This window comes from Parus major, chromosome 2 (genome assembly GCF_001522545.3).
Source record: "Parus major isolate Abel chromosome 2, Parus_major1.1, whole genome shotgun sequence".
Classification (NCBI taxonomy): Eukaryota; Metazoa; Chordata; class Aves; order Passeriformes; family Paridae; genus Parus; species Parus major.
In genome coordinates this window covers 106558648-106576727 of record NC_031769.1, presented here as the reverse complement: position 1 = coordinate 106576727, position 18080 = coordinate 106558648, and the positions used below count along the sequence as shown (strand labels likewise).

General features: G+C 39.1%; 1 protein-coding gene across 1 annotated transcript in view; it reads left to right on the top strand.

Moving 5' to 3' along the window:
• CDH2 (cadherin 2) overlaps positions 1–18080 on the top strand; it is a 114463-nt gene that overhangs the window by 80619 nt on the left and 15764 nt on the right. The window contains exons 6-14 of the mRNA XM_015618838.2: positions 283–427; positions 1480–1652; positions 6474–6611; positions 6988–7173; positions 9123–9379; positions 10717–10859; positions 12060–12293; positions 12605–12838; positions 14080–14219. Of these exons, the coding sequence (XP_015474324.1) occupies positions 283–427; positions 1480–1652; positions 6474–6611; positions 6988–7173; positions 9123–9379; positions 10717–10859; positions 12060–12293; positions 12605–12838; positions 14080–14219 (1650 nt within the window). The remainder of the gene's footprint in view (positions 1–282; positions 428–1479; positions 1653–6473; positions 6612–6987; positions 7174–9122; positions 9380–10716; positions 10860–12059; positions 12294–12604; positions 12839–14079; positions 14220–18080) is intronic.

Below are 18080 nucleotides of genomic sequence, written 5' to 3'. Positions count from 1 at the left end.
AAAACCACAATTCTGTATGACAGTAGGCACTAGTAGTAATCAAAATCACATGATGTAAAATAATTTTCATCAAATCAAAGAAGGAAGTCTGCAACTTAGAATAGTCTGAACATCAGTTTCATTAACAACTTGGAAATTGAAACGGTCCATATGAGGGAGCAGTGGCAAATAACAAAATACACTGAGCTAAAAATGTCTGGTGTGAAACTTCCTGTCACTATTATTATATCTATTTGCACCTGTACATTGTTCAAATTGTAATACTTTCAATGACTTTTGCAGCTGAGAGCACATGCAGTGGATGTAAATGGAAACCAGGTGGAAAATCCTATTGACATTGTTATTAATGTCATTGACATGAATGACAATAGACCTGAATTCTTACACCAAGTTTGGAATGGGACAGTCCCTGAGGGCTCAAAGCCAGGTAATACATGGGCTTTTGGGAGGCAGAGGTATTATTTTGAAGTATCATATTTACAGTATGTTTTTGAAGGTGTGATGAAGGGGATGCCTTCAGACTTTGTAATACTTTGAAAGGTTTCTTTAGTGTGATGAGCAAAATCTCAGATATTGTCCTCTTACTTCACCCTATTTTTAATACACTTTGTAGCATGCTGGGATTCATTTCCAAAAGGCAAAATTGCTATGTACATGAACTAAAACTAGGGGAGGCTTTAAGAATTCAACTTCTGGTTCATGGTTCTCAAAATCCTAATTGTAACATCACAGTTCTTACATTTATTTTTATGATAGACATTGATGTTCATTTAGTTGACAGGTCAGGGTATAAGAGACTTCCGAAATGTCACTAGATCCGGTTCTAGTTCTGATTCCCAGAGGCTTTGCAAATACTGGGATTTGAAATCATGTCATTTGAATTCTTGAGAAAACTTAAGTGTTGTTCAGATCTCATTAAAATTCTAATCAGCTCAGACTAAAGTTTGCACTAGGCTGAAACCACTTTCTTAATTTGTCAGAAGTGCAAAATGAAAGGTTAGCACCAGAAATGTGTTTTCTAACTTTACAGTGTTTACTTGGCATTTGAGATCTCAAAGACTTTTGAGAGAGTATTATTTATATTGATTTTCAGTCACTATCAGTATGTCCACCAATTCTGAACAATAAGTATATTTCCTTTGGCCCAATTAATAACATAAGTATCTAAACATGAGATGTTCTCTTGTTACAAAAATGTTATTTGTGGCAGAACTGTAGGATTTCATTGTTTATGTAACTTCTTCAGTTATAAGCAAATCTGGTCTTTTATAAATATAGAGTATTTTTATCTCCTCTTATGTATTTTAATTACTCTGTTGGTGAATCTTGAGTTTAGCCAGTTTGTTTTAAGTAAAGAAGGAATGTGCAGATTTTACCAAAAGAAATACGTGCTTTGACCACTGCTTGTAAAGTGATCTTGTATAATCTGATCTGAGTGTAAACTGTTTATATAACACCAATTATTTATCCTGCTGCTAGGTACCTATGTGATGACTGTTACTGCCATCGATGCTGATGATCCCAACACCCAGAATGGGATGCTGAGATACAGAATCTTGTCACAGGCCCCGAGCAGCCCCTCTCCAAACATGTTTACAATCAACAACGAAACTGGTGACATTATCACTGTAGCAGCTGGGCTTGACAGAGAGGTATGGCAGGTCTTAATCCCACGGGCTGGGTTGCACTTAATATTGTGAAGATGCATGGCTCGGGAGTGTGGGTGGATGAAGGGCTGGACATGAGCTGACAATGTGCACCTGCAGGCAGCCATGTCCAGGGCTGCATCAGAAGCAGCATGGCCAGCAGGGCAAGGGAAGTCATCCTCCTCCTCTGTTCTGCTCCTGTGAGACCCCACCTGGAGTGCTTATCCAGATCTGGGGTTCTCAGCATGGGAAATACGTGACCTGCCTGGAGCAAGTCCAGAGAAGGGATGTGAAGATCATCAGAAGGTTGGAGCACCTCTCCTATGAAGATAGGCTGAGGGAGCTGAGACTGTTTCACCTGGAGAAGAGAAGGCTCTGGGGAGACATTATTGCTCCCTTACAGTACCTAAATGGGGCCTGCATACTGGAGCAGGGATTTTAATAAGGGCATACAGGGATAGGACAAGGGGCCGTGACTATAAACAGAAAGCAGGTACATTTAGATCAGAAAAGGGAAGAAATTCTTTACTGTGAAGGTGGTAAGACACAGGAAGAAGTTGCCCAGAGAAATTGTGGATGCCCCACCCCTGGGAGTGTTCAAGGTGGAGGTTGGATGGTGTTCTGAGCAACCTGGTATAGTTGGAGGTGTCCCTACCCAGGGCTAGGTGTCTGCAACTAGATGGTCTTTAAGGTCACTTCTAGTCCAGACAATTTAATGAAATTGTGAAATATTTGTCCCCCTCCTCAGTCTTAACTTACTCCCTTTCCTTACCCTGTTGACACTGGTCATTGTCTTAGACCCATTGTACAAAACTCTGAGAAAATAATGTTAGGGATGAAAATTGGACCTACATATTCTATACATGTAGTTACTCTTGGCTATGTGGGGTCAAGGAAGGTCAGGCTTGTCCCATAAGCCTGTTTGCAATTAAGAAACAGGTACACACTAAAAAAGCAAAGCAATGCAATAGTAATAATAATAATGATAAAAAGAAATAATCTGTCAGTAATTCATTGCTACATGCTGAGCAAGGTCCATCCTGTCGAGGCAGTTCTTCACTGTGCCCACCACTGGAGAAGGAGCCTGCCAGATCCTCTGCTCTGATTCACCCATCTGTGAGGTTGGGAATAAAAATATTTCCCTCCAAACTCCAAATCTGTCACACTAACTGTGCTTTTAAACCACTTGAAAACTTCACAGGAGATAAGCAATATTTTATAAACAAGCCATAAAATCCAAACAAATCTCTTTTGAATACATCTTGTTTCAACTTCTGTATTACTAACCTCATTTTAGCTCATTAAATCCAAAGTACTGGATCTGCTGTTCATCTTTTAGCTGCTTGTTTATAGTTATTTAAAATGGAGAATAAAAACGCTTTCTGAAGTTCTGCGTTCGCTATTAATATTCTGATGCATTTCAGTTTGAAAGGGGCAATCAGAAGATTTGAAAAGATAAACAGACTGTTAGATATTGCAATTAATTTTTGAGGTTTTATTAACATTCACTCTATTTAAGTTGGTTTTGAAAAGAAGGGATTTGAGCAAAGGAAAACCCTGAACTTTACAGTATTGCCCTATTAAATTAAAAGAATGATGGGCAGCTTTGCCCTTGTTTTTAAAATCCCTTGGTCATCTTTGACAGATGAACTTTCAGAAGGACATAGCGATAATTCTTGAGGTTTTATTACTTGGTGACTAGCTATACTGGAGGGATTTAACTCGGAAGAAACCAGCTGCCTGTGGAGCTTAGACCCTCACATTAACAGTTGAAAAAGCCTTGTCATTCACCATCAGTTTTCCTGATGGATCACTCTGCTGATACCCAAATGGGTATATATAAACATTTCTTGAACATGTTGGATATTAATGATTAGTGTTAAATCATTCAAATATTAAATTAGACTAATATGAAATAAAATGGTTTCCTTCCCAAGCTTTGCTTCCTCCATTTCCTGAGTCATTTTGTGGAAGCCAATTAAATTAAAATGACTGGGAGTCTAGAGAGCCAAAGCTCAATCGTCTTCTGACAGTGGGCCAGGGAGTGCTTTGCTGTCCATGTACCCCAGCTGGTCTGCCTGCTTCTGCCTTTCTACTCTTTTCTACAAGTCTTATCTCTCTTTATAAAGCTCTAATTAAAGTCATAAAATACTGCACAGAATTTTAAATTCTTAAATAATGTGACACATTTTTTATGGGAGCATAAGTGTTGTAGGCATTTAAAGAAATAAAAAGTGGTTCCTCTGATAGCATTCCTCATCTGCTGGTATTTTAGATTAACATGCACAATGCATTATCTATGCTAACATGCACAGGAGGAGATTTGCTTAGGTAAGGAAACTCAGCTTAAGGCAGAAGAAATCTTTCATTTGTTATCTCAAAAGATGCTGTTTCATGAGATCCAGCTGCTCTTATTTCTTCCATTACTGCTGTGGAATTCACTTCAGCATTAAAACATCTGCCTTAGTGCTGGAGGTGCTGAAGAAGTCAGGCAGGGTACTTAAATTTACACACTGACATTCCTGCCTCACGTGAGGTTAATTCAGTGAAGTGCTCTTTTATTTGGCCTGTGTTGAAGTGGAAAGATGTGAACTGATGAGGTCTGCGTTCTTTCTTGAAGCTGCCAGTTCGCTTTTGGATGTGTTGCTGCTAAGTCTCAGTGCAGGCTGCTGACACATGCTCCACAGCTTATTCCTGGCTGCTTCTCAAACCACAGTAAAAAGAGGAGACCCACCTCCCCCAATTTCCCCATGCTTGGAAAGTTGTGTGCATGTTGATTTCTGAAATTTCACTCTCAGCAGTTGATCTGCTATATGTGAGTGCTGGGAAGAGGGGAAAAAATACAAAGAGCCAAATGAAAACACTGATATGCTGTCTTTTGGGGCACTTCCTGGGCAAGTTTTTAGTGTGCTGGTTCTGTTGGAATTAAGTAAGATGACTGTAAGGAAGCTGAGTCTCTGTGTAATAATAATGGAGTTTCCTTAATGAAATTTGCTTCCTGGGATCAATGTGTTAAGACCCAGATGAATCAGAAGCACCTGCTGTTTCAATAACATAGAATCATATGGCAGTGAGATTTGCTTCAATACTGCTTTAGATTTTATTGCTTCACAGTAAGGAAAGTATGATTTTTTCCTAGATGAAAGTGGTAAAAGTATTTCTTTGATTCCCTCATGGCTGCTACTCTTGTTGGTGTCATGAAGGAAATCTTTAGGATATTTAAAGCCTTTTGAAGGTCAGTTTGTAAGTATATTTTCTAAGCCAGAATTCATATATATATATACATATATATGTGTAAAGAATTGTGGGATACATTTATAGCAGTACACTTTTGGGGTGTCTTGTAAGGGTTTCAGTGTAAAAGAGGGCATGAGCATAAATCATTATCTTCAGTGGGAGATAAAGATCCATACAGCTTATTTTAAAAACTTTCTATTCTGTGACTCATAGTTGCTGCTTGGAAATGTGCAGTGTTGAACCTCTCATGTCTGTCGTACTGTCTGGCCAAAGTTTGAAAGAAAGCTAAATACTATCAGTGGAATTATCCCTGCTTATTTTTTGTATCGATACTTGCAATTCCTTTTTGTTAATGGTGTTACTCTAGGGGTGTCCTGCTTAGGGTCAGGAGTTGGACTCCCTGTTTCTGATGGGTTCATTCCAACTCAGCATGTTTCATGATTCTGTAAATTGTTTCCATGAGAAGTAATCTGTCATATACTCCACTCTTTAAACAGTGGAAGAAAATAACATACTAAGTGGGGGAAAAAAAGCCCAAAGCATAAAAATAGACTCTTCTTGAAATATTTTTATTTTGCCAAAAGGTTTTTGCCAGTGTTAGTAAGCCATTTGTGAAAGTGCTGTTTCAAAGTAATAGCAGTTCCTTATGTTCATGTCCTTTATTTTGGGAAGAACTGAATGGTAACACTTCTCTCTGAGGAAGGACAATGAACTGGTAAATGAAGGAGCATGTGCAATATTTGAGAGCAATGAGTTAAAATAAACTTTGCAGCAATTCTATAAAGAAAACATCTTTATGGTTTTCTTTTTTTTTTTGTTTTTGTTTCAATAGAACCTTGTTGGTGTTGTTTTAAACAGCTCACCAGGCTGAGGTGGGGTCTCTGCCAGGCGTTTCTGGTGCTTAGGGACCCTGGCCCCACTCCAGCTGTGAGGGGGGAGCGAGTGCCCGGCTCAAGGGCCGTTAGTGGCACTGGGGAGAGAGGGGGCCCATGGCTGCCATACTCAGCCAGGGTGTTTTAACATTTATGGAAATAGCCCGCTTGGTGCTTCCCTCCCCCTTTCTCCCAGTGCCCTTACTTGTCTCTGTTGGCCTCGACATCTTTGGTTTCCATAGAGATCACAAGAAGTTGCAGCAGCAGTTTTATACTCAGGCTTGGCTGAAACAAAACCTTGGCAGTTGTGGCCGTTTGGCCGACAAACCTACCTTGGCTCACTGCTCTCAAATGCTTTTGAGGACTTTTCCTTGTTTTAGTATAAGGTGCACTCTGGTTCTCTTTTCACCATTTGAAAAGCGTTGTTAAACCTGTGATCATGCGTTAACTGTCTAAAGTGGTTTGATTTATAGAGTAGGAAGCAGTCGGCCTGTCCTTACCTTGCTGCTCTTTGAAGAAAGTCAAACTGTAGGTTGATATAAGCAATCTGCTGCTGTATTCTTGTGGCACAAACTTTGCTCCTGTCATTTTGGGTGATGTGAACTAGAATAAACTGTGATGGGCTCCATTGCTTGGTGGAGCACAATTTTGGGAACACCTGCTGTCCTATGGTAATGTTAGTTTTGTCTAAAACTTACGTTGTCATTTTGTATTTTAGAAAGTACAACAATATACATTAATAATTCAAGCTACGGACATGGAAGGAAATCCAACATATGGTCTTTCAAACACAGCAACTGCTGTCATCGCTGTGACAGATGTCAATGACAATCCTCCAGAGTTCACTGCCATGACTGTAAGTACAGGATAGGAGTTACTGAAGGATGTGCGTATTTATAACCATTCTCTTGTTTCTCTCATTGTATTCACAGAGAGTAAATATTTATTACTTATTAAATACCATACTGGCAAGCAAAATCAAAATATGTGCAGAATATATATCCCTTACATACAGTGTTCTGCTTTTGACCAAAAGGCAAAAGCCAACAAGGGAATCAAGCCATTGGTTCTCTGGATGGCCTCAGGTAAATTTCAACTAAACTAAAAAAATAGATAAATTATCAGAGCTCCAGTGAAGAGAGATGGGCCGCCCCACTTTGATGAGTGTTCAGCCTGGTGAGGCTCTCTCATGCTCCTCCAGATGAGGCAGAGTGTTTCCATGGTTTTTGCAGTTCTACGGGGAAGTACCAGAAAACAGGGTGGATGTGATCGTAGCGAATCTGACGGTGACAGATAAAGACCAGCCGCACACGCCGGCATGGAACGCGCTGTACCGAATGACCGGGGGAGACCCGACGGGCCGCTTCACCATCCTCACCGATCCCAACAGCAACGATGGGCTGGTCACTGTCGTAAAGGTAAGGCAGGCTTGTGTGTTAGAGAATTCAGCAGAGATTCAGCAAGTGGGAGAACACTGAACGAGGGGAAATGTGAATTCCTGAGGCAACCATGAGCCTGGAGTAAAATGGATGCTCCCTTTCTTGTGGAATCGAGTAACCTGTCTCTTCAAATGTTGCTTTGCTTATGCTATCAGTAGTATTCCACCTGCTCAGTTTTAAAAATCAGGCTAGGTTATTAGAAATTAGAAATCTTGAATCTTTGTTTGCTAAAAGTTAAAAATTACTCTGTGAAAAAGTGTTGGCTTAGTATTTTTTGCTAGTGTAAAGGAACAGCTTCCTACCTCCTCATTTAGTAGTCACGCGTGTTGTCTGCACATTTTATGTCAAGATGTTCCATTAAGGAACAGATATAGGCAGTCAAAGCACAATGAGAGAGGAAAAAATGATAGGTGGGAGGGTACTTCTACAGAAGACATTTAAAGACTGGCTATTTTTAAAACCTCATTTGAATACCTTTTATGGAATAACCTGTCTATCTTCATTGTCTAACCAACACAGCCCTGTGTTGAGGGATGTCTTATTTCAAGTGATAACAGTGTGGTTCTATAATTAAACCTGCCAGGCAGTAGCACTTTTCCTCATGACCTTCTGATAAATGTCTCAACACTGAGTTGGCCTGCTCTGGTTTTGGCTGATCTGTTTCAAAGTCAAATGTCCAATGCCAGTAATTTAATTTAGAAATTAAAAAATTCACTTTTTCTTTTCTTTCTTTTTTTTTTCTTTTCTGTTCTGTTTTGTTGGGTTTTGTTTTGTTGTTGCTGTTTTTCTATTTTGTTTGCTTTCGTTTCATTTCATTTAATTTTATTTCATTTCATTTTGATTCATTTCATTTAATTTAGTTTTATTTTAATCCGCCCAGTATCTAGGTGACAAAAAGATACAACCTACAAATAGTATTAATGGTAATTCACACTGGGCTTTTTTAAGAACTGTCTCTGGTTTATAACTGCTCTTCCCCAGAGGTACCAATTCTTGCATTGCAGCCTTCCAGGAAGATTTATGTGAGTGTCTGTGCTTTTTAGCACTCCTTTAAGTGCCCAGACATGGGAAGAGTTGGAAACCTGCCTACAGTTTTTATTGGCAGTGCAATGAGTTGATCTGTCAACCTGTAATGAGGATTAGAATGTCTCTTGTCACTTACTTCATACTGTCACATGCCAACTGCCCCAGTAAGGTACAGGGTTTTCTTCCAGTCTGGGATCTGTGTGAGTAGTACAGTGCATAGTACAAAGGCAAATCCTGTCTCCAGGAATGCCTCAACACTGTGCAGCATGACAGAGGAACTCCAGATTCACACTGTTTTTACTTCTCCTTAAATTGGACTTCTGGCTCAGTGAGGAAATCTCCAAACTGAAGGTTGTCTTTACTGGAAAGATGGAAGCTGTAGGTATACCAGAAATGAGGTTGGCTGGGATTACCAAGAGTCTTTCTAATGAGATGTTGAGGGCATGAGAATCTCTGATCTATGGGAAAAGCTATAGTCAGGAACTTGTTAGAAGGAAACTTTCATGCCTCTAACAGAAAGAGGCAGCTTTCTGTCCACAGGAGAGATAATCAGGAGGCACATGTGAGTGCCTGGCACAAAGGTGGGAGCTTCTTCATCATTTTGTGATTAAAGTATTTGTTTCATCATTTGTCTCTAATGACAGTAGCACAGTAGGTTAAATCCAAGAATGACAAGGTTTCTAGCTCTTCTGACTTGAAAACTGCTCCTGCTGCTGCTAAGCAAGACCCCAGCATATGGGATTGTGCTGAGGTGATGTTGTGCTCTCTTCAGACTGTGTGCTCATTTCTGATAAAAGCAGTACAAGTAGTCTTCTGAAATATACTTTAAATTTAAAATGTCATTGTGTGTCCATTGCTGCCATGAGTAAACATTAACACTTCCTGCTCTTTGCTCTTCCCAGCCTATTGACTTTGAGACCAACAGGATGTTTGTACTTACCGTAGCTGCAGAAAACCAAGTGCCTTTGGCTAAGGGGATTCAGCATCCTCCTCAGTCAACAGCAACCGTGTCCATTACGGTCATTGATGTGAATGAGAGCCCATATTTTGTTCCAAACCCCAAGCTCGTGCGTCAGGAAGAAGGGCTGATGGCTGGTAGCATGCTGACAACCTTCACTGCGCAGGACCCGGATCGTTACATGCAGCAAACGTCTCTAAGGTCTGTATAAGCGTTTTGCAATGTCTGTGTTGTGGAATGGGTGGGGAGCAAAGAGATGACGTGTGAAATGACTGCATTTACCATAGCGCGCAGCTATCCCAACACATCTGTGGGTTTTGTGCAGCTCTCTCCAAAGGGATTTTTGGCTGTAGGGAAGGTGAACTGACCAGTATTCATAGGTGTGTAAACTGGGTCATTTTCTCATCCTAAGTCCCGTTTCCTCAAGATAGAATGCAGTTATGCATCTTTGGTAAAGTATATGTTCTATCCTGACAAATTCGGTCAGAGCAGACATGTGCTTCTGTGAACTAAGATCATTTGCAATTAAAATTCACCAGTAATTTTCACATGGCAACAAAATCGGACTGTTGATGAAATCTTAAGGTTTTTCTTTTTTCTCCAGCAGTGCAAAGTGATGGTGGTCTGTCTGTGGTCTCTTGTATTGATAGCTATCATCATAATTTGATCATAATTTTTCTTACATCTAACACTTTTCTACATGAGCATGCCTCATATAAGACATGGTCATTAGCTACAAAACTAAGGCTGTGACTGCCCAAGGGTCAGGACTCACCTTATCCAGCTTTTTTTTTTTTACCTCATGTAGAAGAAATTCCAGAACTTATGTTCTATCGTTCCATCCAAAATCAAGATTATTGCAATTCTATTTTCTCTTGAACTTTGGTTAGCTGTTTGTTTTGCTGTTTGGTTTGCTCATTTCTGGACATCACCATCATAGAAATTACAGCATGAGGACTTCAATACTAAGACAGCTTGCACTTGATTAATATCAAAGGGAAAATTTATCAGATAGAAGAATGGTTTTGAAAGATGCTTCTCTTTCAAATTAAGATGAGAAACTTGCAGTAAAAACAGGGACTCTGAAAATGAAGTGATATTGAAGTGCTGGAACAATGTGTGTTAGTGCAACTAACACTATCCATTTTTACCTCTCTCCTGCTCTCTGCACTCTGACAAGATGAAAATTAGTATGAATAACTCTGTAGGTGTAGAAAAACCAAGAAGGAGCCTGACTGAATATTTTAATTGAGTCTGAGTATTAATGTTATATAGTTTATGGTAATTACATTATTTCCTCCATACTATCATTATATGATAACTTACAGGGAAGGCACTTCAAGAATCAAAATGCAAGACTGGTTTTATTATGTATTTCCAATAAATTTACTGACAGGGCTTGATAAATAGAAATTTTTAAAATGCTATCTTTGAATTCCAAAAACATATTCAGAATACAAATTAAAATACTAATACTGTCTTTGTTGTCAATATTTATGTTAGCAGATAAATAACACAACTTATGATTAAATACACAGGTACTCAAAACTTTCAGATCCTGCAAACTGGCTGAAAATTGACCCTGTTAATGGACAAATAACTACTACAGCTGTTTTGGACAGAGAGTCAATATATGTGCAAAACAATATGTATAATGCAACATTTCTTGCTTCTGATAATGGTGTGTATCAATATTGTGTATTTTCTTGAAAAAGCTTTTTGTCTTTGTGATTGAATGGCATTCAGTTTTACTGGGGCAGAAAACAGGATATGCTTAGAAGACATCCCGTTGGAAATCTGTTTTACTATCAAACTGTGTATAATTTCCAAGCTACTTGGGAAGTGGCTGAAAAATAATTCTCTGAGTTTATAGAAAAACACTGTCTTGGTTACATTAGTTGAGTTGACAGAAAATTGAAAAAGCCCTGCATGGGAGTGTGGTAGGTTGAGTGAATGCACAGCATGAGTGGGCTTTATGGGGAGTAATGTGTCATTGGAGGGGCTTTGTATTTTCCCACATTCAGGCTGCAGCAGTGCAGAAGGAAAAGTATCTTTTTGTTGTCAGTTTGTTAATGACAATTAACGCTGCTCAGAAATGAGTCCTTTGATTTCAGCTGGAGTGCTGTACTGTTCATAGCTGATAGCAGAAAGATGGACAGGCGCAGTTAGGAACATTCTCACATTAGAAGGGAAAACCGAAACACTGGGGCTGTTTGTCTTGGAAAGAAGACATGGTAACATTTTCTGAACTGGAAGCTAGATCAACTGTTTCTATACTTTGGCTCCATTCTGGAGGAAAAAAAACATAAATGGAACTGGAAGATTATGGGAGGTGGAATGAGAACCATTGCTAGTTATACTGAAAAATTCAGTGCCAAATGATCACATCGATGTGTGATTCCAGAAAGGTTTATGGATGCATCTCACATTTGATATGGATAGCAGGAATGTCTACAAATAGCATGCTGAAAGTCAGTATTAGAAAGAATTTAAATAGCACATTTATGGTAAAGGGTGATCTTAAGCCTTTAAAGTTAGGAAATAATTTGTCCAGAGGACAAACCAGCCCAATTTTTCACCTTCTTTGAAGCCTTTGATGTGGACCATCTCTGGAGATTAGCTGTCTGTCTGGTCAGTGAAGTGGATGAGTCCCTGATCTGTGGATCTGCAGTTACTTGCTGAATTTTGCTGAGTAGGGCCATTTTTCTGAGAACAGACTACTTAAGAATTAGTGTGCTAGCAGGTGCAGTGACAGTGTTAGATTGGTTTTGTAAAAGATAGAATCCCAAAACAGATGTAAATGTATAAGAGTGTTGATACAGCTTCGTTTAAATAACTTTGCAACCAGAAACAGGCTTAATGCTATTTCCTTTTCTTTTAGGAATACCCCCAATGAGTGGAACTGGCACACTTCAGATATACCTGCTGGACATCAATGATAATGCCCCCCAAGTGCATCCAAAAGAGGCCACAACTTGTGAAACACTGCAGCCTAATGCTATTAACATCACTGCTGTAGACCCTGACATAGATCCAAATGCAGGCCCTTTTGCCTTTGAGCTGCCTGACACACCTGCTAGTATTAAGAGGAATTGGACCATTGTTCGAATTAGTGGTAATTAACATTGTGGAAATCTTCATAGTTTTAGAGAAACCTGTACAAATGTCTTTTCTTTGGTATAATTTCACAACATACATTAATTTGGTTAATATGAACAAATCACCTTAGTGTAAATCCCCTAAGAGAGCAAGAAATTTTAAGAAAGAAAAGATGGCCACAGCAGTCAGGAAGTTTGTTACCCTGAGTGTCACATAGCAGTTTGAGCAAGAATTGAATGCCAAGCTCAAACATTTTTTTACCAATACTTTTTAATCCCATGTGAGCAATATATTGCTTTTTAACCAGCACCTTGTTTTCACACTCAGGCGATCACGCCCAGCTCTCCTTAAGAATCCGGTTCCTGGAGGCTGGTATCTACGATGTGCCCATAGTAATTACAGATTCTGGAAATCCACATGCATCCAGCACTTCCTTGCTGAAGGTGAAAGTTTGCCAGTGTGACTTAAATGGAGACTGCACTGATGTTGACCGGATTGTTGGTGCAGGGCTGGGCACTGGTGCCATCATTGCAATTCTGCTTTGTATCATCATCTTGCTCAGTAAGTAGATAGCTCTCAATTCTAACTCCTTTACTCTTGTTTTGCAAGTACAATATTACTTTTCAGTACCAGGTACCTTGACAAAGACACAGGGGAGTTATTAAAGGCTCAGGTCCAGGAATTGTTGCTGCATGGTTCATTGTTTTGGACAAGTATGAAAACTTCCTGATAGTATGGGATTTGGAGTTGGACAGACTACAGCTAGCACCTGTTTGGCAGTCAGGCTCTGCAGTTGGTTTGTGAAGGAGATTTTCCATTTATACCCATAGACACTTGCAGTGTTATGTCAGTGAGTGGCCAGGTTGAAGATGTGGTTAGTCCCCAGGAATCTAATCTCTCTTGCACTGCCTTTGTGTGATTTGGTGCTGCCCATGGTGGGTAACAGTGCTTTTAAAGAGTGCTCTGATGTTACTACTATTGTGCTTCAGATTAATGCAAGTCGGAATTAGTTCTGGAAAGTAATAGATCACAGCCCTTCACGTAAGGCCTGGCCAGAAAGGCAGGTGTTGCAATGGTTTAAGTACTGCATAAAGCTGTACTAGTATTTTGTTTTGTGTGAAGTGCATTGAGTAAGGGAAATGACTAAAAATCATGAGTGTCTGTCCAGTGTAGTAAATTAGATGCTAGCTCTCCTACACGTTATACTTAACTGATTGCCTATTGTGGTGGAACACAAGGGAGAGATTAGCCTGGTCATAGTACACCATGCACCCATCTAGAACATAGAAAATTATGGAAAGGAGTAATAAAAAAAGAAGAAAAAAACATTGAGCCTGGCTAAGCACATGATTCTACACAAGCACACAGTGCATTTTTATTCTTGATACAAGATACTTCTTAAATGCTAGGTATGAAACTAACAGAGCCTTATTGAAGGAGAGAATTCCTTCTTAATATTGTGGTTTATGAAGCATAGTCTTTCTTAATTCTTTTCATGACAAGTTTGTTTTGCAGATGTAGAATGAATTTGTTATTTACAACATTGAATATGTGATTGATTTCCAAACCAAATTGCCTATAGTGGTCTGAGTTTAAACATCTCTTACTTAAGCTACCTTTGGTCAATTTTTTAATATAAAAAAAAAAATCTGTACCTTATCCAGAACAGTCAAATCCAATTTCTTTGTTGTTTTTTTTCATTTTATTTTTTTTTTTAACTTTGACATTAAATTTCTACAATTTTCTATGACTGTATTTCAGAATCAAGATGTGGTTTTATCTCTTCCATTTTTGCATTACAGTTTTAGTTTTGATGTTTGTGGTATGGATGAAACGCCGTGATAAAGAGCGTCAGGCAAAGCAGCTCTTGATTGATCCTGAAGATGATGTGAGGGACAACATTCTGAAATACGATGAAGAAGGGGGTGGAGAAGAAGATCAGGTGAGGAAAGGTTAATGGGTTTTATGTATAGATTTGCACTCTCACTCCACTTTATTTTGTTTACATTGAAACACTCTGGTAGGTAGGTAATTTTTACATTAAGTACTGAAGGCAATAACTTTAAATAAAACATTGCTTTCTCATTTTGGATTTTTGCTGTTGCAGATACACCAATTGCTTGCCATTTGGATAAGATGTAAAAACAGTGTCTTGTCCTCTCACAGTAAAAGCATTCTGACCAGATTCCTGCTAAGGCTCTTATGTTTAAATGAAAGTTAACATCCATTCTCATTGCTGTCTGTAAACTTTCCTCACCCTTGTCTGAGAACTTGTACAGCAACACGAGTGCAGGGTGCCTAATATCATCTAACCCAAATACAACCCTTTCTTGGTGGTGGGTGAATGCCTTTCTAGATCTATAGTGATGTTGGCTATTGACAGATTTGCCACCACTGGGATTTCAAGCTTGGAAAGCATTTAGGTTTCAAGTAGCTGTCAGGGCACATCTGTGTTTATTCAAATACCTTCCCAGGCAGGTGCCATATGCATTTACTCTCATGTCACCTCTGGTTGAACCACTGTTGATATGTCAGAGGACTAGGAGTGATGTGTATATGCTAAGAATAGCTTCTTTCCTCCCCCTCTCTCTTTCCAAGTTAGTGGATTTTCAAGCAGTGTGATTTCCTTCCTTCAGAAGACTTTTATTAAGTGCTTTATGAACATGACAAACAGCAGATTTATGCACATTATTAATGGTAGAAGTAAGTGTAGTAATTACAAAGAGAACAGTGCATATAATAGAGTCTAAGAAATTTTCCAGTTAAAAGCCTTGAAAAATTAAGTGCAATTCTTCCACACATCCCCAGTCTCAGTCATCTGGCACTTGAGTTATCTGAAAAGTGTCTCCCTTCACTGGTACAGACTTTTATAGTTTCCTTCTGCTCGTTTGTTTGTTTGTCTGAAATTTGTGTTCCCCTTAGTAATTTCCATGCTTCCTGCATTTCCCCAAGTACTGTTCCTACTTCCTGGCTTTTCTGCATAATGTTCTTCTTAGGCAGTTTTCAAAGGAAGCTTCAGTTTATGCAGTTTTGGAAAAATGCTTATGTTAAATAAAGGGAAAACAACCCTTTGAGTCTATGCATGTATTCCAGTTGTTTGTGTGTAGTTTGAGTGCAAGAGCTGCATCCTGTTTGTGCATCTGTTATTGTACAGGAAAGTTGCAATCTTAAAAGAAAATTAGGAAAACTCAGTCCTGTGAGAAGTAATTTTTCAGTTCACATGTTCCCAGCTCTTTTTCATCCCGAATTCTCTGGAGGATCTGTTCAGCAATTGTCATGGATCTTTGATTTTTAATTACTGTCCACACAACCCTCAGGACAGAGTGAGTTAGGTTCTCTGAGTATAGCCCGTGGTAGTGTTGGGAGGGATTGTGCTGCAGATGGGAAACCTTAAGCATTGTAACAGTGTACAGCGAGAGCAAAAGGGTTCTGAAGTGTCTCCTCTGCTCATCTTGTGCTGTGCTCCTCTCCAGTTGTCAGTGCTGTCTTTGTGAGAGGTACGGTTAGGGTGGTGTGGCAGGCGGCAGCGTCCCGCGAATGCCGCAGAGATTAGCGCAGTGTAAACCATCCATAATCACAGCCTTTCACCAGCACTGAATGAACGTGCTGCACACACTGAAAGGAGAGCTGACAACAGGTGGGCTAGCAGGAAAATAGTAAGAAATGTGAAATTAGGACCATTTCCTCTCACAGTGGGCATAGAAAGCATCTAGACCTAGAGAATTTTAATGGCTTTATAAAAGATTGAATGATTTTTAGTCACAAACCCTCTTCTTACTTTCTAAAGATGAATTTTAAAGCTACTACTGCAATTAGTTATCTTCACTGCAGCTACTTTGTTCAGGTACACAGCTCCCTTTTTTGATCTATTGACAGTCTCTGGGGCTCTAAGACACCCTTGCACACTCTAAATGTAGAAAACGTCCAGAAAAGAATAGCTCATACAAAGTATAACAAACTTTTATGACCACTTCTACTGTAGCCAGTTTTATACCACTAGAGGTAAAATGTGGGTAGGTTCTCCCATTAACTTCAAAGCTAGGAATTTGTTGCTATGGAGAATGGATGAAGAGAGAGCACAAACTTTTCAACTTATCTTTTGTCTACAGTGGATAATGTAAATATGTTCTGCATTTCTTTTCAGGGAGATTATTTTACTTTATTTTGGTTAGATATTTTTTTTAAATCTAAATTCTGCCTGTACTTAACTAGCTGGTAGTAAATCCTAGGTTTGTTTTTTCTTGGTTTCCTCTGCTCCTGTGCCCAGGGGAAAGAGGGAGAACTACATTTCATTGGGGTTTATTTGGTTCTGCGCACATTTTATGTGAGATTTAAAAACTAAGAATGCGAAGCTTTTCGAATGTCCCAGCAAGTTCTCTGCAAGGAGTAATCCCATTTTTGCAAACCACGGCTTAGCAAAATACTGCAGAAGCAAAGCTGCGTACAGAGCATTGTCTGCAAAAGGTATTGGCTATAATGATCTTTGAGTTTTTGTCAATGTTAATGAAAGTATTCAAGTGTTGAAGGGAGTGTTCTAAAAAAGTATGGGACTAACATCAAAAATGTATTTTCAGAATGAGGCCTCATAGGGTAAAACTGCCACTGTTCTATTAAAATCAAGAAAAATTGCTTTGTGTCAGTCTTGGATTCATAAGTCATCAGCAAATTACAGGAAGATGCTCTGCGTCAATATTAACTTTTTTATGGTGTGTCATCCCTAAAATCCTGAGGATTGATTAAACAAGCAGCTTCAGTAGAAGGCAGTACACAAGGTGACTCAAACACAGTCATCCAGACCAGGGTGCATCTCATGTGGTGAAAGAAAAGGGAATTTTAAAACCTCATGTGCATCTCAGTGAAAACAATATTTTAAAAGCTTTAGACATATTCATAATTGGTAAAATTACTTTTATTTATAGCCAGCAAAATACTTTTTAAAATCACATGTTTCTCTAGAAGAACAACTTGACGATTTACTCTGTGTGGCCTGATATTTCCCAGATGTTTAGGTTATTTGAAGATAGGACTGTTAGGGCTTGAAGGTAAGTGATGGAACTTAGATCTCTATATCCTGAAACAAATTAAACTAGAGGTTTTTATCTTAAAATAATTAATTTATTTGAGAGGTTTAATTTATTTATTTTGAAGCTATGCAAGTTGGGTTTCTTAGCTGCCATGGCAGACCCAGAAACTCCTAAAACATGTTCAGCATGTTCCTTTCAAACTCTGTACATTCCGTCAGAGTGATGTCTCCCGTAAGAAATTAGAGTTCAAATTCCAGCTAGTTCCTCTGAGTCATAGCAACTGCCAGCAGCAAGTTGGAATTCCTGTTTGGTTTTGTTGGTGTGTTTGGTTTTTTGTTGGTTTTTTTTTTCTCTTGTGCCAGCAATTCCAAGGAATTATGATGTGAAATCTGTAATAAAAGAGCAGTGTAGTCCATCGTGAAGGTCTTGTGTTAATCCCATCTGAGGCCATCTTGGCTTGCTTTGTTCAGTCTGACAGAATGAATGCTTGTCAGGAAAATTGAGGATCTTGAATGATTCATAGTTGTCTTCTACCCTGGCATGATGTACACAGGGTCATGTGATCTCCACAGCAGCTGAGAAAAATGCTATTAATTCTCTAAGCCAGAAAAGCTTTTGATCTGTGGGTCATAACTGAAGTCAGCCTGCTTGCCTTTGAAGAGCATTGTCAACACTGGAAATGTTCTGGACTTCCTTCACCTAGAAAAAGAAGGCTGGAAAACAGGCTCCAAAAAGTTCACAGCACTCCTGTCATTCCAGGCAGCAATTTTCTGGGTTTT